This window comes from Ptiloglossa arizonensis, chromosome 5 (genome assembly GCF_051014685.1).
Source record: "Ptiloglossa arizonensis isolate GNS036 chromosome 5, iyPtiAriz1_principal, whole genome shotgun sequence".
Classification (NCBI taxonomy): Eukaryota; Metazoa; Arthropoda; class Insecta; order Hymenoptera; family Colletidae; genus Ptiloglossa; species Ptiloglossa arizonensis.
In genome coordinates, this window is record NC_135052.1 from 1,057,620 (window position 1) to 1,080,911 (window position 23,292).

A 23,292-nucleotide genomic window follows, 5' to 3' on the forward strand; every position below is an offset into this window, starting at 1 on the left:
TTCCGTGTGAGTAATACAACAGAAACTTCGCGGAGTCGGTTCTCGTGGTATCAGCGACGTAGAACGAAGGTGAACCGTGTGTACCGTGACGTCGACGATGATTCATAGACTCGCACGGCAACTGGCGGCAAAGAGTTAAAGACTCGTGGATCAAAGGATTTTTCACTACGTTCACCGCCATGCCGGTTTTCTATATACTCGACCGTTTCCACGATATTTGTTCGAACCGTGATCTAAAAAGTAGAAATATTCGATGATTCATCGATGTATTTGTTATTTTATTACCGACGAAGAGTCACGCCATTCGACGCGTTCCTTATCAGATCGATTTTTAGTTCTCTTTTAGGCCACGTGGGGCGAATAAACACCATATTATTACGATTAATAGTTTTGCTTCTTATTAAATATTGTACGGTTTGCAATGTTTATAACAGTGAGAAAAAATACAATTGGCGAGAAAAGAGAGTAACGTACATTGGACGACAAAGCAATAAATTTAATTTTTAACGTTACGTATTTGTTTACGGTCACAAACTGTACTTGTTGGAAGTGTACATTAGAGTTCGTGTCTTGTGAACGTTTTGGAGAATCGTGACGATTTTACAACGTGTTTTGGAGCGCTGATTATCAGTGACCATCGTGGTGTTCAACGTGTTAAAGTTTCACGTTCTATTTTTCATGATTCCGGGTATCACGGAGTCAAAAGTAGAAATATTCGATAATTTGTCGATGCGTTTGTTATTTTAACACTAGATTTACCAACCAGTCAAAATGACTGGTTACAATTGCTTTTACACTCAAATTTACTATAAATTTCATAGCATATTTTCAAAAGATCGTATGATTTTTTCTATCCTAGACATATAATCGATTTCACTAGTTCCACTTTTCTCACGATCATCGATTTTCCTTGAAGACATACGAAGAACACCTTAATACCCCGGAACCTGTCGGTAGTTCTAGTGTTAAGGTATTAACTATAGTCATTTCGTTTTCTCCAAAACGGAGAATATATAATTTAATAAAATGTTTATACACTCTTAAAAATCAAGTTTCATTTACACCAATAAAAACGAAACGACTTTCCGAACAACCTAATAGGTTAATAAATACTATTCAAAAGTGTATATTAGAGTTCGTGTCTTCTAAGCGCTTTAGAGAATCGTTGTGACTTCGAAGTCACCAGTGACCACCGTGGTGTTCAACGTGTTAAAGTTTAAAATTCTATTTTTCATGATTCCGTGTATCACAGAGCCAAAGTAGAAATATTCGATAATTTGTTATTTTAAAGTACTGGGTTGTTTGGATAGTCATTTCGTTTTTTTTTTTTTTTGGTGAAAATGAAACACGATTTTTTTAGAGCGTATAAACATTTTATTAAATTATATATTCTCCATTTTGGAAAACGAAATGACTTTCCGAACGACCTAATATTAACTAGAGTAACGCTGTTCAAAAGTGTACATTAGAGTTCGTGTCTCGTGAACGCTTTAGAGAATCGTTGTGACTTCGAAGTCACCAGTGACCACTATGGCGTTCACGGTGTCAACGGTCGAAGGAAAACGAAAAACTGAGAAAACTCGATCGATCGTGGATGCGTGTACGTGTCTGTACGAATACGTGTGCCTGTATTTCAAAGTATTAATTAGAGTAATGCTATTGAAAAGTTTACATTAGAGTTCGTGTCTCGTGAGCGCTTTAGAGAATCGTTGTGACTTCGAAGTTACCAGTGACCACCGTGGCGTTCACGGTGTCAACGTTCGAAAGAAGACTCGAACGATCGTAGACGTGTGTACGTGTTTGTATGAATACGTGTGCCTGTATTTCAAAGTATTAATTAGAGTAATGCTATTGAAAAGTTTACATTAGAGTTCGTGTCTCGTGAGCGCTTTAGAGAATCGTTGTGACTTCGATGTCACCAGTGACCACCGTGGCGTGGCGTTCACGGTGTCAACGTTCGAAGGAAGACTCGATCGATCGTGGACGCGTGTACATGTCCGTACGAATACGCGTGTCTCTATTTTAAAGTATTAATTACAGTAATACTCTTGAAAAGTTTACATAAGAGTTCGTGTCTCGTGAGCGCTTTAGAGAATCGTTGTGACTTCGATGTCACCAGTGACCACCGTGGCGTGGCGTGGCGTTCACGGTGTCAACGTTCGAAGGAAGACTCGATCGATCGTGGATGCGTGTACATGTCCGTACGAATACGTGTGCGTGTATTTGGAGGAACGATAGCTGGCAGGCCAGCTGAACGAAACTGGGATAGCTGTATTTTTCCTGCGTTCCCGACCTATTGACTCCCGGTGTCGTAGCGTGCTTGCCAATTGGCCTGCTAATTACGATAACTGTTCTTGCATTGTTCGACAGGTGGTTGCCTAAGCCCTGACATCCGAGCACGAACACAACAGTGAACGATGGTCGACTACTACAGGGTACTCGAGGTGCAACGGACCGCCTCCAGCGGGGACATTAAAAAAGCGTGAGTATCGCGTTCACGTGTTCGAGACGTAAGAACAAGATTTTCGTACAGAGCTACGAGATTACGACCGAAATGTGTAACTCGATCGTTTCGTTCGCCGCGAGAACGTTTTATTTTCCAAGCTGCGACCACGATGATCGAAGAAAGATTGAATGAATCGGTGCTTTTTAGTCTTCTCTGAAACAGTTGGCGTCGATCCAACCATCAACGTTTGTATCGTCCCAGCTCGCAGTTAGAAAACGGAATCTGGATGGTTTTCATAAATTTAGTACGCGATAAAAGAACGTTTGGTCGTAATATCTATGCGTAATATATATATATATTCTCCTGTAGATAGTCGAGCCGATCAATGACACTGTCGCCCTTTCTTTTACAGATACAAGAAATTAGCATTGAAATGGCACCCGGACAAAAACCCCGACAACCTGGAAGAAGCGAACAAGAAATTCAAAGAAATATCCGAAGCCTACGAAGTACTGATCGATGGTAAGCTCCACTTCGCGCGAACTCTACGTTTGCGACAGCTCTACGGAGAGCGTCGTACATAAATGTTCGTTCTCGAACGGAACTGGGCAAGTTTTAAGGGAGAGAGATATACAAATAAACAAAGAGGGTCCAAGAACTTCCCCAGTGAGGACGATGTTACCGTAACGTGTCAGTCAATGCTCCAATGGTCTCTGTGCGAGTATCACTTTTTCCCGTGGCTTTGAATTAATGCCTGATCCAAATTGATGAACGACCGCCTAGCTTCGGTAACGAAACCCGGTGCAGCGTAGACAAGAAACGTCGCGATGCCAACAGGAGATGAACGACAGGAGCTCCTGCTTGTCAGCAAAGCCGAATTTCGCACGAGCATTTTCTTTCAAGTGGTCTCCAAGTAGTACGACTTATTCTGGGACCCAGCAACGTGACTCGATCGAACAGTCCGACCGGATCTAGAACGAATCGATCGTTTTTTTTTTTCTTTTATGAACGACTGTTTCGTCAGCAGAACTTCAATGCAATCGAATCAAAGGAGCTGCGAGGATCGGTAACTCTCTGATCGTTTGAAAGCTGGTTTTTCTTCGTTGGGGAGGAGGGAATAAGAGAGAAGCCATAAATGCCGGAATAATCGTATTTTTGCGTGGATGAATCGTCGTCGGTGAACGTCGAGGAAAAATTGTCACAGTTCTGTCTCTCGACGATAGCAGTTAGAAAGTTATGGCCCCTTTATGGTTGACAATTGTCGCGTCGCTTGGAAAATACACTTGGCGTATTTACGGCGTATAGATTATTCCCATTTTCGATTCTAGCTGTCACGATACCGTTTAATTACTATTACGGATCGAAACACTGGCCATTGTAAACTTAACCGTTAAGATTCAATAGTACCGTCGATACTACTCGCTGCTGTTACCGTTACTCGCAGCTCCGGGGCGTTGATTCTTGAGTTTCTACCGCGACTGTAGTACCCCACTGGCTCTAAAGTTACCGGAAATGATTCAAAGAACACCGTTGATCCGAGAGAGGACACGGAGAGGTGCCACGTTGCGTTCGGTTTCGAATTATCGTGTCCAAACGCGACCAGTTTCGTTCTCGAGTCGTTGTTTAACCTGCAAAGTTCACGTATCGTTTCCCGAGTCACGAAAATCTCTCGTAACGCAAGGTCGGACGCAGAGGCTGGAAACTCGAAAATCGACAACGCAACTGTGTAGCCGAAGCATCGCTGTAAATAATGACCGATCGAGCCGTGTCGCCAACAAAATGAAAATAGAAAGAAAAAGAAAAAAAAAAGATCGTCCACGACATGGAAGCGAAAGACATTCAATCTGAAATCTTTGTTTTTTCCGGACGATCTCTCGTGACCGTGCTTGATGTCCAGATGCGAAGAGACGAACCTACGACCAACGATTGTATCAGAAGGCGTCTTCGAGGCCCGGCCGTGGATTCACCAGCCGGAGTTACTTTGACTCTGGTTTCCAGCGATTTTTCGGTACCACTTAAGAGAAAAAAGACTTTGAGAGAGAGAGTGGCCAAACGTTGTTTTGTTCCATCTGGTTTTCTTTTTTTCTTTTTTTCTTTTTTTTTTTAAATATCATTTTGTCTCTTTTTTTTTCTTCTTTTTTTTTAATATTTTTTTAATTTACCTTCAGTTTTGTCTTGTTTCTGAACACATAAACACTCACAGATAGCATACGTATCGAAACGGTGAATAATTTGCTGGGTACTTGATCGTATACTTTCATTCCGCTCGGTTGACTCGGTTGTGCTGTTCGCAATTGTTCTAACGTTTAGAATTCAGGAGTTCCTGGCGGACTTCCTCGAACAGTTTGTCGGTCGTCAATTGTACCAGTCCCCGTGGAATGCTTGAAAGATACTCTTTTTCTCTTTCACGGTGTATGAGTCGCCGCAAACGCAGTTACTATTGCCTGTACCTTTCCGCACTTCTAACCATTGCTTGACTGACCGAACGAGAGAACGACCTAATATGCTTTCTCAGTAGCTCTACCTTTTTCAGTGATCTTAGAAAAGTGGATCATTGAAGGACCAAGCGGACACACTCGAGAGCTTTCGTGTAACGTGATATGTCGTTGATCCGGATTGGTTGGAAAACGGATGCTCGGTTTAACGTAGTCCGAATTAGCGAGATTTTGTTGTATGTACTCGTATCGCGATCCCTAGAAGTTAAGTGTGACACGGTCCTTCAAAGATTCGTTCAATTATCCTGGTTATTCAACCATCTAGAGTTGTTCTCTCTATATTGGTTTTGTTGTTACGGTGGACGTAACTTCGACTGATGTTAAAACGTGATCCAGCAGTACTCTACTAACCTGACAAGCCTTGCAGTACCTGCTTCTTGGAATTTGGAGCGAATAAAACCAAACGAAACTCATCGGTAGCCTGTTGTACGATTGGTAATAACGATGGTCGCTTCTTGTACACCTTTCAGAAAAGAAGAGGCGAGTCTACGACCAATATGGAAAGGAAGGTCTTCAGATGCCTGGAACTAAGAGGCGACACGATGATGATTTCGATGCAAATCTTACTAGTACCTTCATCTTCAGAGATCCTGAGGAAGTATTTAGAGAATTCTTTGGTGGTAGTGTTTTTGGCGACTTATACAAGATGCGTGGTAAGTAAAGTCTGTCAACGTAAGTCAATAATCTTGTGAAAATGTAAATTCCTCCGTTGGTATGTATACCTTGATGTGTAACAAGCAACCGTTCTGTGTTCGTACGATTACGTATAAGATCTTGTTTTGTCGAGCGATAAAAATTGGTCGGTAATTAATCGAATAATATAGAAATATCTTTGAGTTTGATTAGCAATAATTGTGATTAACAATGTTATTAATTTTCCCCGAAGACCTCAATGGAGGTTTCCACAGGCATAGCCATCCAAGCAGTAATAGCATAAGCACGTCCTTCTTCGGTCCATTCGGCCTTGGTTTCTCACCGTTCAACAACCTTTTCAAAGGTGGATCGGGAAACTTCATTCCGTTAAATCCATTTGCAAATTTCGATGAATCCACCAGCGGCGGTGGCGGCGGCGGCGGCGGCGGCGGTGGCGGTGTCGTGAAGCGAACAAGCACCTCGACCAGATTTATTAATGGCAAAAAGATCACCACCAAGAAGTAAGGAAGTAGACCCGCCTTCGCGCTTGCCAAACACGACACTTAAACTTATTCGTTTCAGGGTTTACGAAAACGGGAAGGAAACGATTATGTCCTTTGAGAACGACGTGCTGAAGTCAAAGACGGTGAACGGCGTCCCACAATCAATAACGTACAGTTAAATCAAAATCACTACAAGAACGCTCGCTCGATCTCCGCTCGGCAATTGAGAAATTCCTGTCGTCGTTCACGTTTGCGAGTAATATCTCTGCGGTCTACCGAGATGTTATTCCTGCTACTATCTACCTGACAGAGAGAAAGAGAAAGAAAGAAAGAAAGAAAGAAAGAGAGAGAGAAAAAAAACGCATAATTGTTTATTTAACGAATCCACTGTGGCTATTCTTATCCGTATTAGATCTCGTCTCTCCATCAGACTGGCTTCACTTCTCGTTGGAATTCTGTCGCAATGCTTGTTGTTGTTATAACGTAGTGCCGCTGGTCGACGCACTTCTCCACGCATTGTACACAACGTAAACAAAACAGAAAGAAAAATATATATACATAATGTACACACGTTTATCACTGAACAGCAAAACGATATCGAGGCACCGATTACTCAGCGAAAATTCGATGACAGTGATTGGATCTTTTAGCTCGAGCGATCGAGCTCGTTTAAAACAAAACGAAACAAACAATCTTAAATTCTGAAGCTAAAACTATTTCGAGCAAGCCGCGACAAATGCTACCGAGCTTTTGTTCCCGTCACCTTCTCTGTTTTACCAGGTTTGACGAGGCATCGACGAGTCGCCAGCTGACCGACAGTGCCAGCGACATCGCGATGGCTGGCCAGAACTCGAGAACAGTCCACGGTGACCATCTGAAGGCTAGCAGAACAAAGATGCACCATCATCAACTTCTTACTAAGAAGCACACAGACAAGAGTAAAAGAAAATAGAGGCCACACACATGCAGCCTTCTCTCATTCTTTTCCGTTCTTCCCGTCTTTTGTTTCTTTTTTTTTTTGGTCTCTTTCATTTATCTATCAGACGCATACATACCTACATACACGCATACATATGTGTATCCCACTACGGAGCTGATGTAAATTTCCGTCTTAATTCCTAATTAACGTCGCTTTTACTGTCGTCAGAGTAATAAAACGTGTTCGGTGTCATAACCCGGGGGGAGGGGGAGAATAAAACAATCCTTCGCAAGAAAGAACGTGTACTAGTAGCTTAGCTTCGACTGATTATTTGTTCGGCTTGGAACGATCAATAAAAATTCGCTACGAAGTTGTTCTTATTTGAAAAAAAAAAAGCTCGTTTTCTTCGACCATCGACTGCGAAAGGAGAGATATTGTGTATGCCGGATTCTCTCGCGTTTAGAGACAACGCTTCTCATTTACGTTCGAAATCTTTGACACATTTATACGGTAAGTTTCGCTTATCCTAGTTACTTAGGGAATTAATTAATTCATTATTTCGTAAGTTATGTAATATTTGTAAGTCACGAGAACTCGAAAACAGTTGGGACTGAGTTTTTAATGAATTTAACTCGCAAAAGGGAACACACTCACGGTGGACGCATTTTGCGCGTACATACGTTCTTTTAAGCACGTTTAACTTTGCTGCCATAATCAGTGCTCTTAAATATAAAATTGTATTACGACTATGCATACATACATATCTACCTACATACATACATACAGACACACACACACACACACACACATATGAGCGAGCGCACGCGCATACATACACTTCAATAGCACAACCATCTACCGTGGACTCGTCCTTCCTGATAGCAGTGTAACATTCACGATGGATGAATGACATGTGTTCCTTTTTAGACGAACCGTGAAAGAGGGATACAGGGCTAGGATTTTCAGTTCTGTCGCGGAAACGTTTCCCCAAATACTTAAGTGTCGTAATCCTATTGTTTCTTTTTAGTTAGTTTCTTGCGTATGTGTATATAATGATAAGGAAGAAATGTTAAACTTACGTGGAAAAATATATTATTAATACACACTAGTATTTAATGACTTTCTGTCGATTCCAAACCATTGTTACTTTTCAAGATGGAAAACCGTGTGATGGGACCAGACTTGGAATACGAGTATTTGTTGTATCAAAGTAGTTTAATTTATTTTCTTTCATTGAAACAGCTTCAATGAATTACAAATCCTTGCAATGGATTCACCAGATATAATATATATATATATATCTGAATATAAAGAAACTAAACAACAAATGTACAATTTTCTTTAAAAAAAAAAATAATTGCTCTCTTTAATACTTATTATTTGCATTGTGGTAAGATATAAAAAACATCCTACTATATTCTAAAGATTGTGTATACAACAGTTGAGACATTGGTGAGTTAATTAGTGCATATGCTCTCAAGTAAATGGCAAAAAAATTATAAAGAGTTAACCTCTTTATGTTGCGCCAACAGGAATTACTTCAGGCCAATTGTGGTTATTAGTCCTTCTACCTTGTTAATGTATTGCTCTTTTGCATCATCTTGACACATGCCCATCTTAGAATTCCAAGCATCCCACTTGGCTTTGCCCTTAAAGTCCAACTCGCCTGGCCTCGCTAGAAAAATTACAAGATGACTGTTAAAAGTATAAAATCCTAAAAATAGTAATTTCAAAAATACATAGAAATGTTACTTCGCCCCAAAGTATATATCATTATTTATTCAGCTTTTAAATTGAGTTTTTGCATGGTTATTAGCATTCATAATGCAATTAGCATTGCAAATCAAGGTTCAAAGATCAGTTACCTTATATTTGAATACCAATGTAAACTAAAATTAAAGTCAAGAAATAATTCAAGTCAAACCATTTAATAAATTGATTATAAACTTTGTACCTAACTTGATAATACGGCAAGCAACAAAATCTATTTTTTTTGCACTTATATTCATGTTTACCATCTTAATAGCTGTAGTGCTAATGAAATGATTACGTGTAAAAAATTGTTTTACATACATGTATTACAGTCCCCGACAGTTGCTTGTTTGTACAATGAATACAATTCAAGCAGATCCTTATCTGAGGGTTGGGAAATTAATTCCTTAATTCCCTTAGCAGCTTTATTAAATCTCTACAAAAAATAAAAATTATAAAAATTGGTGCACAGTATATTCCTATAGTAAAAAATATGATGTGCAGACTTCTTAAATATTTTAAAATTATTTTCAAAGAATTACACTTCCAATTCTATTTCAAATTATAATACTATATAGAAATATTAAATATAAAGTATTTACGAAAGTATTAACATAACCACAATATGGAAAAACACTAATTAAAAAATATAGTTAACAGCAGGATATATTTACTTCGTCTATAGACATCGTATCTTAGTTGTACAGTGATCCACAAAAATTTAGGAACTGAAGGTTGCGAAGGACTGGTTACGAGTCTACAGAATATCCACTGGAGTACAGAGTCGTTTAAATTTCTCCCACTCTTGGCCTCGATAAAATACGATAATGAATGGTAATCAACTTTAAGGCAGTGAAATTTTTAAATGTGAGAGAATCTATAATCATCACGTGCTATACCGATACACGTTGATAACTTTAGCAAAGGGTTCATGAAGTCGACTATTGATCAAGACACGAGCTAATAATTTTAGGTACGAAATGGAAGATTCTTGCTCACGTTAAAATACACAATAAAGAACCGTTTTTGTGGTTTGTATTGCTTATGTTCATTTTAAAGATTACCATTTGCAGAAAAATTTACATAATTTGCGTTTAAAATATGTTAAGTTCGTACGAAAAACAAATATTTATTGTTCCGCCGCATATAGACTCAAGTTAATGACGTCATAAAGACTTGCTAACTAGGCACGAAATTAGGTACTATCTAAATTTTATAAACTACATTTAAATCGTGTTTGAGTGTTTCGCAGAATGTTAATTTCGACTGGATTCAAATTTCAACGATGGATTTTTTAAGTAAACAGCTTAATCTGAATAAGACACATTTATTCGAATGCTATAGAAGTACGTTAAAGTACAGCATACAGTTTGTGCTGATTTAACAATATCGAATATAGTGTCAAACCGTATATGTAATAAAACTGAAGTTCATTTAACTCCCATTACTACAAGTATTATAGTAATTTATTGATCCCGAATAAATTGATTGATTTAACACGGACAGAGTTGGGAACCTCTGGCGTAGAACGTGTAACACCGCCATTTTTTCTTTTTATTTCTACACGATACAGATAGATGGCGACACCAGCCCGCGTAATCACTTCCACGTAAAAAATGGCGAACTGCAAGGGTGCGTTTTGTGATTCTTTTCTCACGCGAATAAATCGTTGATAAACTGTAGACAATCGTGTAAATTAATAATTATAGATTAGTAGAGAGTTATCGTTGCAGTGTTCTCATACAAAGTGGAACCATTTCTTCATAATATTTACTCGCGCGAGTGTTCGACAGATTGACGAAGTAACATTGTTTGACAATCATTCTAATTGTTTGTTTCGTGTTTTATCTAGAAAGCAAAGAAGAGACAAACAAGCCATCGTATATTTTAAAGGTAGACCCACCGCAAGATCCGTCAGAAGATCTACCTAAAAATTCTTCGAGTGGTAAATATATTGTGTTGCTTTTTATTCCAAATGCGCAACGTTTTTCACAGCTTTTCGTATAGTGTTTTTTTATTCGTATTCAATATACATACTTCATTCGTGTTCTCCGCATCAGCAAAATACAGGTTAAATATTTTTCGTCAATTTAGATAATTCATATTGCATAGTATATAGGTTATAACATGCAAGCTTGCAGTATTAATAGTGGGATCGAGTTCAATCTATATTTACAGATAACAATTGGTTCAATACCTTAATAGTTATTCAATTGTTCCAGTGGAAATGGAAAGTTCATCAACAGAGAACAAGACTCAAGAGTCTTCGTCAAGTTCTAACAAATTTACCAGTAAACCATATTGTAAGTTACTACTCAATCTTTTATTGTTGAAAGTATTTTTCATAATTATTTAAACAATAATTTGTACTTTTTCCATTTAGATCCTGTGTCAATGTTTGTAAATTCATTTGGGAGCAATGATTTTTTCAATTCTTTAACTAGCAAGACAAAGTCGTCGATATTGAGGCCCTCTCAATTGGAAGCAGTCACGAATAGTCAGCCTGTCAATAAAGCAGTCCTACAGCCAGCAAAGTTCCAAAATCCATTTTCAAAAGGCACAGACAATACCTTGGAAGAAAAGAACGAATCTACAAACCAAAATAATAAAAATAAAGTGAAGGAAAGTAAGAGCGAAGAGAAATTAGCAGAGGAAGCAAAGCCTACGTTTCTTCCGTTGGGTGTGAGTACAAAGGATAGCGAAAGTAATAGTGTAAATAATACAGTGACGCCCTGTACCTCAGAACCGAGCTTCGTCTTTGGTCAGAACTTAAAAGAGCGAGTCATGGTAGGAAGTGACGCTGGATGCTCCGAGAATATAGAGGGTGAAGAGAAGAGGGAAGAAAGTGCCAATGAAAATGGTTCTTCCGAGCTTCTTTTTTCAAATGCACCTGCAGTGTGTCGTACTACGGCACGACCAGGTTTGACGTTAACACAAGCGGCTCAGGAATTGGAGGAGGCGAACCGTGCGAGCAAAAGAAAATACAGTCAAGTGATACCATTAACTGGTGAAGAAGAAGAAACGAACGTTCTTCAAATTAACTGCAAATTATTTGCTTTCGACAAGGCCAGCGGTGGTTGGCAAGAAAGAGGTAGGGGTACGTTACGATTAAACGATCGTGACGAGGAATCCCGTTTGGTAGGACGTACCGCGGGCACCCAAAGATTAATCTTAAACACAAAAGTCTGGCCTGGTATGACCGCGGAACGAGCTGCGCCCAAGTCGTTGAGATTAACAGCGATGGACGTTCACGGAGACATAAGAATTTTCATTATCCAAGCAGCACCTAAGGAAATCGAACAGTTGCACAATTTATTGCAGCAGCGGATTAAACGCGCGCAAGAACGCCAACCGAAAAAATTGGCGACCGATCACTGACAATCGATCAATCATCGCTGCGAGACGTTTGCCCTTTGTTACCCAGAAGTCGCTAACATGTGAGAAGAGTCGAAGAATTTTTGAAGTATCGGGCCCTATCTAATACACGTGCGTAATAGAATGGCTATTATTTGTGCCTTCCCTCGGAAGTTTTAGATCTGGATCCCGTGGCACTGATGTTTGCAGGCAGACAACAACAATAACAACAAACGAAGTCGTAACTGTCCCCCCTGCTCATACAGATATTGGGTCATTCTGATTTCACAGTTACGAGCTTCTTTGTAATCATTCCTAATTGATACTCTTCTTTTACACGGAATTTGAGCCAATTTTTTTTAAAGATTACGTTATCTATACGTTAGTCACGGAAACACCAGGTCGCGATTTTTGATAATAGTATATTATTATAGATGATACGGAAGAATAATGGAAATATTATAAACAAAAGAAAAAGAAAAGGCAACAACAATAAGAGGAGTAGCGTATTAGTTTTCGAGAGTAGGTTTCAGCGAAGATTACTTCAATTTTTATCACGGCGATGCTCGTATCGATTTAGATTTCTATTTCTCGTCGACTATATCAATAACGATGCTTTTCAATCAACGTTACTGTTAGTTTCCATTATTTAACGGGAAGTTCTGCCGCGAGCGAAAGCAACAGCTCGATGCACGCACTCCACTAACGAGGAAACGACTTCGTTACACGTGTTGCAAACTAGTCGTGACACGTTATTTAAGATTCTCGCAAGCACAAAAGAAAAAACGTCATTGTACGATCGAGCCTTGTAACTACTTGTACTTGTACTTTAGTTTGTAAATAGCGCCAGGAAGACCCTCGGTCTGTTTTCTCGTCGTGTCTCGTGCGTCGATGAAGTTGAAAGGCTGTGTTCGAGGCGGCTCCTCTCTCTCATTTTGCTTAGCAATATTTATCACACACAAAGCCCCCCCTTCCCCTGTCCCTTCACCGATCGCGTAAACGAACAACCAGGAGGGGGGCAAGTCACAATCGTTTAACGTGACACGCAGTAACGAAAAAGGATATTATTACTTAACGCTATCCACGATACGATCACAAGTAATAACTACGTTTCTCTGTTCTTGCTACATACAGAAAGGAAATTCACTATACGCATCGTTAATTACTGAAAAATACAAACGTTTGCATAAAAATCTATGCGGCACCCTGTGTTCTTATTTCACCCTATATTTTGGATGTACGAGTGCTCGAACGTCTATCTTCTAACAATACGTATATATCTGTCGCTGATTCTTACGTCGATTCGTAATTCGATTTTCCTTTACGATTCGCATCGGGTTCTTTACGTATGTACCTTTCTAGTTTACTCGAGTGTATGGTATAATTGTAACCGTTTAGAGAGTGTTAAGAATGGAATAAATATCAAATAATTTTTACATATTGTTAATACCAGTTACCATATTTAAATAAACGATCTTACGATTACGTTGCTCAATACAAGGGATCGTCCATTCGGGTGACTAACGGTCGATAAGGTGTCCATTGTCTTAAAAGCTCTCGCACATTACAGCAGTTATACGTTCATATATATTCAATAAAAAAAAAATTACTTTATTAAAATACATCGTATTTTGTTCGTTCCTTCGCACCATCGAGAAACTCTCTCATCGTTATCAGCAACGTATCTCGAACAATTCAAAATCCAGGTAATCGTGGAAAATCGTTGCAACGCGAACGATGACACCGGAACGGAGGAATTTTTCTCGGAAACATCGTAACTGCCTCTTGAACGTTGGCATCGTTTTTCCAGGCTGGAAGACGCGTTCAAGAACGATGCTTTGAATTTTTGCCGCGAGTGGCGCTAGGTGAATCAATGGCGGGCGGCATTCAACAGGCTGATATTTATAGATTCGAGAGTTTCGTGCAAACCTACAACGTTTTAGGCGTCGAAATCCAGTTCCTGTGTTCGTCAACATCCATCCAAAGAACCATGGGCCTTCGTTCGACGAAGTGACGGGATCCTGTGGTATCACGGTGCCCGTGGAGCCTAAACGAAACGAAAACGTATACTGCTACAAGTGTATCGACCGGACGGTGTGCAAGAAACCGAGCCGCTGACGTTTAAACATCGCTGGCGCTACTTTTGGTCGCGCGGACTTGTCCCAGCCGTAACAATGAATCGTCCACGGACGTACGAACGACATGGATGAGTCTTTCCGCGAGGAGGGAAGAAAGAAAGAGAGAAAGAAAAAGAAAAGAAAGGGAAACGATAATAATCACCGTGAAGGAAGCTAGTTCGGTGATTCGCTTCTGGCGCAGTTCTAGAGGCAAGAACTCCGACGTAACACTTCCTCCTCCGCGCATTAGTCAATCATCCAATTTGTCAAAACCGTGAGAGGGGGAGGAGTAACGATTACCGAGGAAACCAACCAATGCCTCCTAACCGGAAGTATATTTTTGATGGGACAGAACGGCCCTCTGTTCGAATTGTTGAAAGGCTGTTTGCCAACTGATTGAATCGTTGCTGAGTGTTGTCTCTGTTGTTCGCGGGGATTGCCAATGTTTTCACGTCTCCAATTCTGGTTGGTGTTTTAATAATAATCGTTGCTCTTGTACACGTTACCGTCCCGCAGTCTCCTCGTTTGCACTGTCACAAAAGCAACATGTGACGCGTCGCTGTTGCATCGCTTGTTGCGAAACTGCGAGACAATAAGTACCGATCGGGGTTCGAGGATGCGTCGAGGTTCTCGAACTAGGATGCCGCTGCTACCACCCGACGGGCGTAAATTCTTCACGCATTACGCGGCGACCGTCATTGGAATCCGCGCGTTGCGCACCAGAAAACTGAAAAGGTAGCACTCGCGAAACGTTTAGAAAACTCGATGCGCTCGAGGCGGTAACAACAGTTGTATATTTACAATTCCGAGCGGATCGAGACGCGGTAACAACGTCGTGTATTTACAGTTCGGAGCCGATCGAAACGCGCACAACGAAGGGTAAATCATTGACGACGACGACGACGACGACGACGACGATGAGCAAACGATTGTCGATCGGGATCGTCCAACGTCTGGACGGATAGAAGCGATCACGAAACCGGGGAAGCGAATCCGTGAAAGATGATGTTCACGGGTGGCTCCCACGCGAAGAGACGCAACGCGGGCGGCGGTTCCGGGTCCGGCCGGAAGTCCTCCGTGGATCGCAGAAGCCCGCAGACTCGCGTGGGCGCCGAAGGATACACGTACAGGTGAGCCAACCGGTACGTAGAGGCGCTCGAACGGAGAGATTTGAATGGAACAATTTCGCGGAAATTGGTTCGCTGAAAATTCATTCGCCAAAAATTGATAAACTTTCCTTGGTTATTCGAAGTGTGAATTTTCACACCCTCAAGGATACACGGATAGGTGAGCCACCCGGTACGTAGAGACTTTCCATCGAAGAGATTTGAATAGAACAATTTCGCGGAAATTAATTCGCCGAACATTGATACACTTACTTTGGTTATTCGAAGTGTGAATTTTCACACCCTCAAGAATACACGTACAGGTGAGTCACCCGGTACGTAGAGACTTTCGATCGAACAATTCCGCGGAAATTGATCCGCCGAAAATTAATAAATTTTCCTTGGTTATTTGAGGTGTGAATTTTCACATCGACTTTGAACGAACGAAATATTCAAATAGAAGACATTTCGTTTCCGACCACTTAGTGCGAGTCATCTTCGGAATGATACAATATAATACGTTTGGTATTCTAAAATGGAACATGTATATCTAATGCATACATTAAGTGATAAAAATTCCGATCGTACTCGTTAATACATAATATTACGAAAAACTGACGTATTTATAATTTTGAAACGTTATCGTATATAATTAAAACCAATTAGGAATGTAAGGGAGTTTTATAAGAAGCGACTACGAAATAACAAATTTTCGTTTATTTTCAAAGACAGTGTAAAAGAAAATCAAAGTGTTGCATAGAAAAGTTTTGGAAGTAAGTTGTAAATCCGCGAAAATATAAACAAGTGCTCTTACGTCCAGGGCATGAATTAGTTGATAATGTTTCGATCAATGAACAAGCAAGATAGAAGTATATATATATATATATATATATATCCAGACTATATAAAAACGAGAATAATTGTGCTCGTCAAGGAGGGAAATACGAAAAGAAAGGTAACAGAAACAATTGGGTGCAATCAAAGTACCATTACAGATTTAAGAAGAAAATAGTATGAAATTTGCAGTATTTCTAATTATAAGAGTTATGATCGTCTTCGTGGAACTACTAAAAGGGATGATAGGAAAATTTAAACGTAAAATTGTGAATATGAAAAGAGCCACTTCAAAACAATAAAATGAACAATGGATTCGTACAGTTAGAAATAGATTAAACAAAATGGGTTTCACATTTTAGAAAGCTAAGACAAAAAACCCTTGCTCACAAAAACACATAGAAAAGGAAACACTTACAATGGTGCAAAGAACGTGCAAATTCTTTTTTTAGTATCTAGTATTTTTTTTAGTCCTTTAATATTTCTATAGTATTTTTCAATATAGTCTACAATATATTTAAGTATTTAAATAGTTCTTTCATTAAAAATATTTAAATATTTTCGTAGTATATTTTAATATAAACTACGATACATTTAAGTAATTAAATAATTCTTTTTCTTAAAAAGTTTAAATACTCTTTTGTAAATATGAATAATTAAATATTTATTATCGTCAAAGACGATATTAAAATCCACGAAAACTTACGTTGCTTCAAGTTCTCGAGGTGATTCTTATTCCTGACGAAAAACCTATCGAAATTTTGAAATTCTGATCGATTTGTAACAATTTCAGGACACGGATACCCATGCTGAACCCCACGGACTTGCTGCCGATGACGTCCACGGAAAAGGCTTACGTGTACAGGACCAGAGTGCCACGAAGGGACATCACCGCGGCGTCAACGACGTCATCTTACGAAAACAATGTCGGTGGTCCAATTACCAAGAGAAGAGGCGCGGTTAAGCACAACAAAGTGCACATTGTACGGGGCCACAGACTGGTCGCGAAATTCTTCAGGCAACCGACCTTCTGCGCCTTCTGCAAAGAATTTCTCTGGTAACGTCCAGATTTCTCTAAAAAATTTATAACACTTACGATACGAGCTACAATTTATTATCGTTTCGTGTATCGAACTGGTTTCAGGGATATTCGTAGACAATTCGTGTACTAGATACACTTTTTATAAATTATTAATCCTACACGAACAGTCGATACAATTCTTGTCCTCTTGTCGACGATCGGTTGGTCAAATCGATTACAAAGGTAATTTATATCGTTCAAAGTACGAATGGAATAAATTCGAAGCATAATTATTACAGTTTCACCAATTTTCCAAGTCTACCGATCCGCACAGTCCTATCTGTACTCGTGAAACAACAATTGACAATTACCCACCGATAAACCAACCGAATTTTATTCTTTCATCGATCCTCCCGGACGAAACTGGTCACTCAGGAATCGACCTGAGCAATGCCAAAGCACAAAGTCGATATAAAGTTACAACGGTACACTCACTGTGTGTACATTAATAAATGATGAAAAGACCTGTTGGTCTGCACAGATTCTATCGGAACTTGTCCAACAGACACAACTGTTGATAAACTGCTTCAACTTGTGATAGATTAGATTTACTTATTTAGAACTTTCAATGAACGGTAGACAGCGCGCCAACTATCCATCTTGACCGATACTTCAACGTGCCATGCCAGGAAGTGGTTTCTCGCATAAACACACGTTTATCGATAATTCACGTTCTAATGCGCAGTTGGCCGGTAACGGGAGAGCACCTCGATTAATCATAAAAGATCGTCAGAACACCGGTCTCGATACCAGCGAACGTTCAAAAATAGACGGTGACCATTATTCAAGTATCGGCCGTTTCCCGGTAAAACGTGTACGTTGATCAATCTGAGTCATGCTTTCTGTCGCAGGGGATTCGGGAAGCAGGGATACCAGTGCCAAGGTAAATATCGCAACCTCCTTACCATCTTTTTTAATGCGATGTAACGCAGGTAAACCGTGCAGTACACATTACACGCCGCTATTAATATTCCATCTTTACTGTTTCAGCCTGCCAAACGGCGGTGCACAAGAAGTGCCACGATAAATTGCTGACAAAGTGCACGGAGAGCGGCAGGGAGTCCGAGAACACGATCGTAAGTGTTTGGTCATCAACGAGACTCCGCTGGCGAAAGTTTCGTCCATCTTGAGAGGTGGACAAACCTTCCTCCGCTGTACGCGAATCATTTTGCGAAAGGTCTACGCGTTCCACGGCAGAAGTTGGCCATAGTTTTACCTTTCCTCCGCCAGAGAGCGCTCGCGTATGGTATCGCGTCGATACCATCCTCCAGCAATGTTGCCACCCGAATGGATTTCCCCGCAGATCTGCGCGGCGGAGAATCTACGGATCTCGTGCAGCTAAAGTACAGATCTCCGGACTTGGTTCAACTCGAATAAACGTACGGTCGCGGTACTTTGTTACAGGATGCCAGAATGAAGTTAATAATAATTTGGATAATTTCATACGCGCCACTACTGTAAATAGTAGCTTGCAACCTTGTAATTTATACTTAGAAGAAAAATTTGTAGGTTTGCGCGGATCTATGCGGATTTAACGCAAATGTAGCTTTCGACCTTGTAATTTATACTTGGAAGAAAAATTTGTAGGTTTGAGCAGATTTGCATGGATTTAACGTAAATGTAGCTTTCGACCTTGCAATTTATATTATATTTATAGTATATTGGAAGAAAAATTTGTAGGTTTGAGCAGATTTGTATGGATTTAACGTAAATGTAGCTTTCGACCATGTGATTTGTAAAATATGTATATTTACATAGATTTACATAAATTTACGTAGATTTGCGTGGATCTACATATTTTTGTTTCGATGATAAATTACACGGTTAAAAGCTACTGTTCGCGATTTACATGTAATATGAAATTATTCGAATTGTTATTGATTTCATTCTGGTATGTCCGTAACGGATCGCTGTAGATTTACGGACTTTTCGAGGGGGATCCGCGGAATGTTGATTTACGATTTTTCACAAATCCAAGATGGCGACACTGCTCTCTAGTTCGAGGACTCGATTTCGGGGAATTCCAGCGAAGCCGTAACGTAACCGGGACCGAAAATCGCGTAAGCTTGAGATTCTGCGTTCGTTTATTTGCACAACGGTGCAGTTGGCGCAACGTTGAGCAACCTCGGAAACTTTCCTCGGTTATTGAACGTTCCCGCGGTTGAAATTTCACGGAACGGTCTCGCGTTACGTTCCTATTTCCACGCGACTCTGATCGATCGGAGAATCGGGTGCTTGTCGTAGAAATGTTTGCAAATCGTAAAATTCTTCCGAGTTCTTCGAGTGGCCCAACGAAGCGGTGTGACTGCTCGTGCAAGAAGAGTCTGCCAGAAAGATTCTCCGCTCGAATGTTATATTTCGAGTAGTAACTTCTAGAGACATTCTGTGTACAGAAATACAAGTATAAATAGAACGGTGGATTTTATGCATTTATCGAGTACGTTAATACGAGAAATCCGTGCGGAATATATATATAGAAAGATTCTTTGTTCGAGGGTTGTATTTCGTGTAACGACTCCTGGGTACGTTTCATCTTTGGAAATATAATTATAATCGGAACGACGAATTTTGTGCATTTATCGTGCGCGCCAATATGAGAAACACGCGTGAAGGTATCGTCTCGAGTGACATTTATTTCACGTAACTTCGATATATTTACCTTTTACACTCGTGTGAACCGTAAATGGATAAAATCCGCAGTACAGTTACAATTTAATCGTACACTGGCGTTCTTTTTCGCGAGAAAACCCGATTCTGCGTAGGAAGAACGTTAATTGACGCACATACGAGAGGATTTTAAATCTTTTCAAATGGGGGGGGGGGGTGCCCCGTTTGCCCGGTGTTAAAGGGCAGTACGTGCGCGTGTAGGTGTTTCGCGTACCGAAGTAATTAATTTAATTTTTTCTCATTTATAAGCCCGCTCAGCTACTGCCTCGTCACGGCCCTGATTATAAATCGAGTAGTAACGTTCGAGGGTAAGTCTCTAAATAAATATTCGAAACAAATGTCTCCGATGGCGTACGAGACGAGAGTCAATATGTTCTTGCACGTGGAATCATATCGCGATTGTTTCGCGATGTAATTTGAAAATTAATAACAGCGCCTCAGTCCTCCGTGGGCTACCAGATTCTAATTCTGTTGATACTTGTTCAATGGCAGTACTTGAGGGAGCGTTTCAAGGTAGATGTGCCTCACAGGTTTCGGTCACACACATTCATGTCGCCCACATTTTGCGACCACTGTGGCTCCTTGTTGTACGGACTGTTCCGGCAAGGTGTGAGATGCGATGGTAAGCGAAACATTCAACGATCCATGATTTCGACGAACAATCTCGATGCACCTTGAACGATAAATGTGCTTTGCAGATCGTAGTCCAAAGAGACTGTATTTAAAATCAACGAAATCTACACATCGTCCACCCCATAGATTTGCTTCAAATTTTGCGCATTCTCATTTAATCTTTGCAGTCACCCTTTTTGTCGATTTTCTGCTACATTTTAAAAGAAGAATAGTACGTAGTTGAAAATGAAAATAAATTCGTAGATATCTTAACGAGACTCTAAATTCAGAAAAAAAATCAAACGATGCACTTCGACCTTTAAATGCATACGATCGTAGTCCAGAGACCGTATTTAAAATCGACGAAATCTACACACGGTCCACCCCATAGATTTACTTCAAATTTTCCGTATTTTTATTTGATCTTTGCAGTCATCCTTTTTGTCGATTTTCTGCTACATCTTCGAAGGAGGATAGTATGTAGTCGATGCACTTCAACCTTTAAATGTATACGGTTATAGAATTGCTATATATTTATTTCTCGTTCGTGTTTCCTAAGATCTCACCGATCGTTGCATTTCCACGAGATCGTTTCGTCAATTTTAATTCGATCCTCGATAAATCTACTTATCGTAACGAGTAAGATCATTTTTCCAATTTACTTCGTATCTTACGAAAACATTTAAAGGTTAGGTGAAACTCGTTTAAAATTCTTCGATTTCAAGGAAACCGTTCTCAACCATTCTTCGACGACTCTCGTTAAGATTCGATCGTTCGAAGTTCGTAAGTTTCTTCTTTCGAATGTCACTTTCCAGCCTCCTGTACACTCCGGAGAAACCAACGACTGAAAACGACTCACGGAGATCTACGAATGTAAAAGATTCGAATCCACAGAGGTTTTCGTTGATCTTTGTTCTCGTAGATTTTGGACCATCGATCGGTGTAATTTACCATCGTTGACCGAACTTAACGTTCATCGTCCAGGAGAGACTGTCGATCGAAACACCTCGATGCTCCTCGGCTTGTCGAGAGTCCTCCAAGATGGCGGACGTCGCGCCTCGGATTTCGGAACCCGAAGTCGTTCGTCCGTTTTTATATCGAGTCATCTGTCCGTCTTTGAATAGAAACCGCTATCTATTCCAAGCTGGCTATTTCCAACGTTCCCTGAACAAACAACAATAGGCACCAGGAAAAGAAGCAGCACTTGGCGCGAATCGTGACATTCGCCACAACACGAAACAACGCGAAACTGTGGCCGTGTCGCGAAACGATTCGTTAGCCGGTGTCGACGTGCTCTCGCGAGCTGATATTCGCGTTTTACACGACTCGACGAGACAACGACACGGAAAAATCAGTCCGCTGGCATTTAAGCTCGCATGTGTGTTTTCACGCTTTTGCATGCTCCCCGTTCGTTCGTGTGTTTTGAACGTATTTTTTCAGATTTGTTTTTGCTTTTCTCTCTCTCTCTCCAACCACGACGAAATGATTTCCCAAAATCGTTACAATTCTTTCGTACACAGTCCGAGGAACGTTGTTTGTAACGGTAAAACTGTAACCTCGCTATAGTTCATCAAACGGTTTGCCAACGATCTTTCAAAATACCCCTAATGACCATCCTACTTCGCGTAAATAGAAACAACATGAATCCCGCGCGTTCTTTTGCCCGTGGATTTACGTAATCGAAGTCGAGTGGTTCGTTTCTCGAGTGGTCTCGAACGCAACGATACTCCGTTTCAAATTCGTTCGAACGATTTCGCGATAGATGTCTTCGATAATGGTTTCTTAACGATTAAAGACGGGGGGATAGTTTGAGTTTTCGATGGGAGTTGGGTACGCGTTTTTCTTGAATTTTCCCGAATTCGCGTAGAATTCAAATGAATATTTACGTATGTTTTCCTATAGATATTTAAAACAGCTAACAGTGTCCCAATGGTTACCAATTCCATGATAATTAGGTGCGTCGCTCTCGAATTTTCCTAAATTTAATCGTAAGCAGTACTGATTTGTTCAAATTTTTTTCCCATAGATGTTAATTTAAAACAGTTGGTCGAAATAATAGGTGTCGAAGATTTCCTAATTTTTTTACGTATAATTGTACATTGTATGGAAATACTTTTCCTATGGACAGTGCCAATTTGAAACAGTTGGTGGAAATAATAGTTGTGGAAGATTTCCTCATTTTTTGTACAATTAATCGTACATCGTTCCAATTCATAGAAATATTTTTCCTATATGGGTACCAATTTAAAAGAGTCGTACTCGATATCAGTCGTTAAGGATTGCCTAATTTTTGTAAATTCAATTACACACCGTCCTAGTCCGTTCGTGTTCTCTCTGTCTAAAATAATTCTCCTAAATTTAATTTGATACCATCCAAATGTTTTTATTTCCACAACAGTCGTCAAGAATTGCCAGGAATTTTTCCAAATTTAATCACAGATCGTCCTAATCCATAGAAATATTCTCCCTATAGATACCAATCCAAAACAGTCGTATCCAAGATCAATCATTACACCCCCCTAATTCGTTGGAACATTTCTCCTATAGGTATCGATCTAAAACAGCTACTCGTACACCGTACCAAATAATTCAAAGATTTCCAAATTTTCAAAAATTTCAAAATTACCAGTCATCGAGAATTGCCCAATTTCCTTTAATTCAATCGAGTACCATCTCGCACTTCATCCTAATCCGTTTAAATATTTTTGTATCCGTATCGGACATCAACCATCAGAGATTGCCTTAATTTTTATAAATTCGATCACACATCGTT

At 40.0% G+C, this 23,292-nt stretch overlaps 4 protein-coding genes across 6 annotated transcripts in view; 3 read left to right on the forward strand and 1 right to left on the reverse strand.

The window, feature by feature from the left end:
- The window catches only part of LOC143147648 (dnaJ homolog subfamily B member 6), a 30,504-nt gene extending 22,397 nt beyond the window's left edge, over positions 1-8,107 (forward strand). For 2 of the 3 annotated variants that reach the window (XM_076313077.1, XM_076313076.1), the window contains exons 2-8: positions 2,371-2,482; positions 2,859-2,968; positions 4,344-4,454; positions 5,412-5,594; positions 5,828-6,095; positions 6,157-6,246; positions 6,858-8,107. In XM_076313077.1, coding sequence (XP_076169192.1) covers positions 2,418-2,482; positions 2,859-2,968; positions 4,344-4,454; positions 5,412-5,594; positions 5,828-6,095; positions 6,157-6,246; positions 6,858-7,029 — 999 coding nt within the window. In that variant the 5' untranslated portion in view covers positions 2,371-2,417 and the 3' untranslated portion in view covers positions 7,030-8,107. The remainder of the gene's footprint in view (positions 1-2,370; positions 2,483-2,858; positions 2,969-4,343; positions 4,455-5,411; positions 5,595-5,827; positions 6,096-6,156; positions 6,247-6,857) is intronic. The other variant, XM_076313078.1, reaches the window with a different exon arrangement.
- A 234-nt stretch (positions 8,108-8,341) lies between these two features.
- On the reverse strand, positions 8,342-9,673 carry Acbp1 (Acyl-CoA binding protein 1). The gene is made up of 3 exons (XM_076313081.1): positions 9,423-9,673; positions 9,070-9,184; positions 8,342-8,671 (listed from the first exon to the last, which is right to left on the reverse strand). The coding sequence occupies exons 1-3, from the start codon at positions 9,435-9,437 to the stop codon at positions 8,532-8,534; spliced, it is 270 nt and encodes an 89-aa protein (XP_076169196.1). The 5' UTR covers positions 9,438-9,673; the 3' UTR covers positions 8,342-8,531.
- A 627-nt stretch (positions 9,674-10,300) lies between these two features.
- On the forward strand, positions 10,301-13,705 carry Ranbp3 (ran-binding protein 3). Its single transcript, XM_076313075.1, has 4 exons — positions 10,301-10,380; positions 10,601-10,693; positions 10,971-11,051; positions 11,132-13,705. The coding sequence occupies exons 1-4, from the start codon at positions 10,365-10,367 to the stop codon at positions 12,124-12,126; spliced, it is 1,185 nt and encodes a 394-aa protein (XP_076169190.1). The 5' UTR covers positions 10,301-10,364; the 3' UTR covers positions 12,127-13,705.
- A 283-nt stretch (positions 13,706-13,988) lies between these two features.
- LOC143147649 (calcium-independent protein kinase C-like) lies at positions 13,989-20,529 on the forward strand. Its single transcript, XM_076313080.1, has 7 exons — positions 13,989-14,954; positions 15,067-15,349; positions 16,953-17,216; positions 18,092-18,123; positions 18,231-18,316; positions 20,157-20,215; positions 20,400-20,529. Exons 2-7 carry the CDS (start codon positions 15,222-15,224, stop codon positions 20,404-20,406), a joined length of 576 nt encoding a protein of 191 aa, XP_076169195.1. The 5' UTR covers positions 13,989-14,954; positions 15,067-15,221; the 3' UTR covers positions 20,407-20,529.
- Positions 20,530-23,292: the final 2,763 nt, after the last annotated feature.

Excerpts from the sequence above, each read along its gene's own strand:
- Acbp1 (XM_076313081.1), bottom strand. Across the intron at positions 8,672-9,069 it reads TGTCGGGGACTGTAATACAT|CGAGGCCAGGCGAGTTGGAC; the intron begins GTATGTAAAACA and ends TAATTTTTCTAG.
- Ranbp3 (XM_076313075.1), top strand. Across the intron at positions 10,694-10,970 it reads ACCTAAAAATTCTTCGAGTG|TGGAAATGGAAAGTTCATCA; the intron begins GTAAATATATTG and ends CAATTGTTCCAG. Across the intron at positions 11,052-11,131 it reads ATTTACCAGTAAACCATATT|ATCCTGTGTCAATGTTTGTA; the intron begins GTAAGTTACTAC and ends TTTTCCATTTAG.
- LOC143147649 (XM_076313080.1), top strand. The coding sequence starts at position 15,222 with ATGATGTTCACGGGTGGCTCCCACGCGAAGAGACGCAACGCGGGCGGC. Across the intron at positions 15,350-16,952 it reads GCCGAAGGATACACGTACAG|GACACGGATACCCATGCTGA; the intron begins GTGAGCCAACCG and ends TAACAATTTCAG. Across the intron at positions 17,217-18,091 it reads TTCTGCAAAGAATTTCTCTG|GGGATTCGGGAAGCAGGGAT; the intron begins GTAACGTCCAGA and ends TTTCTGTCGCAG.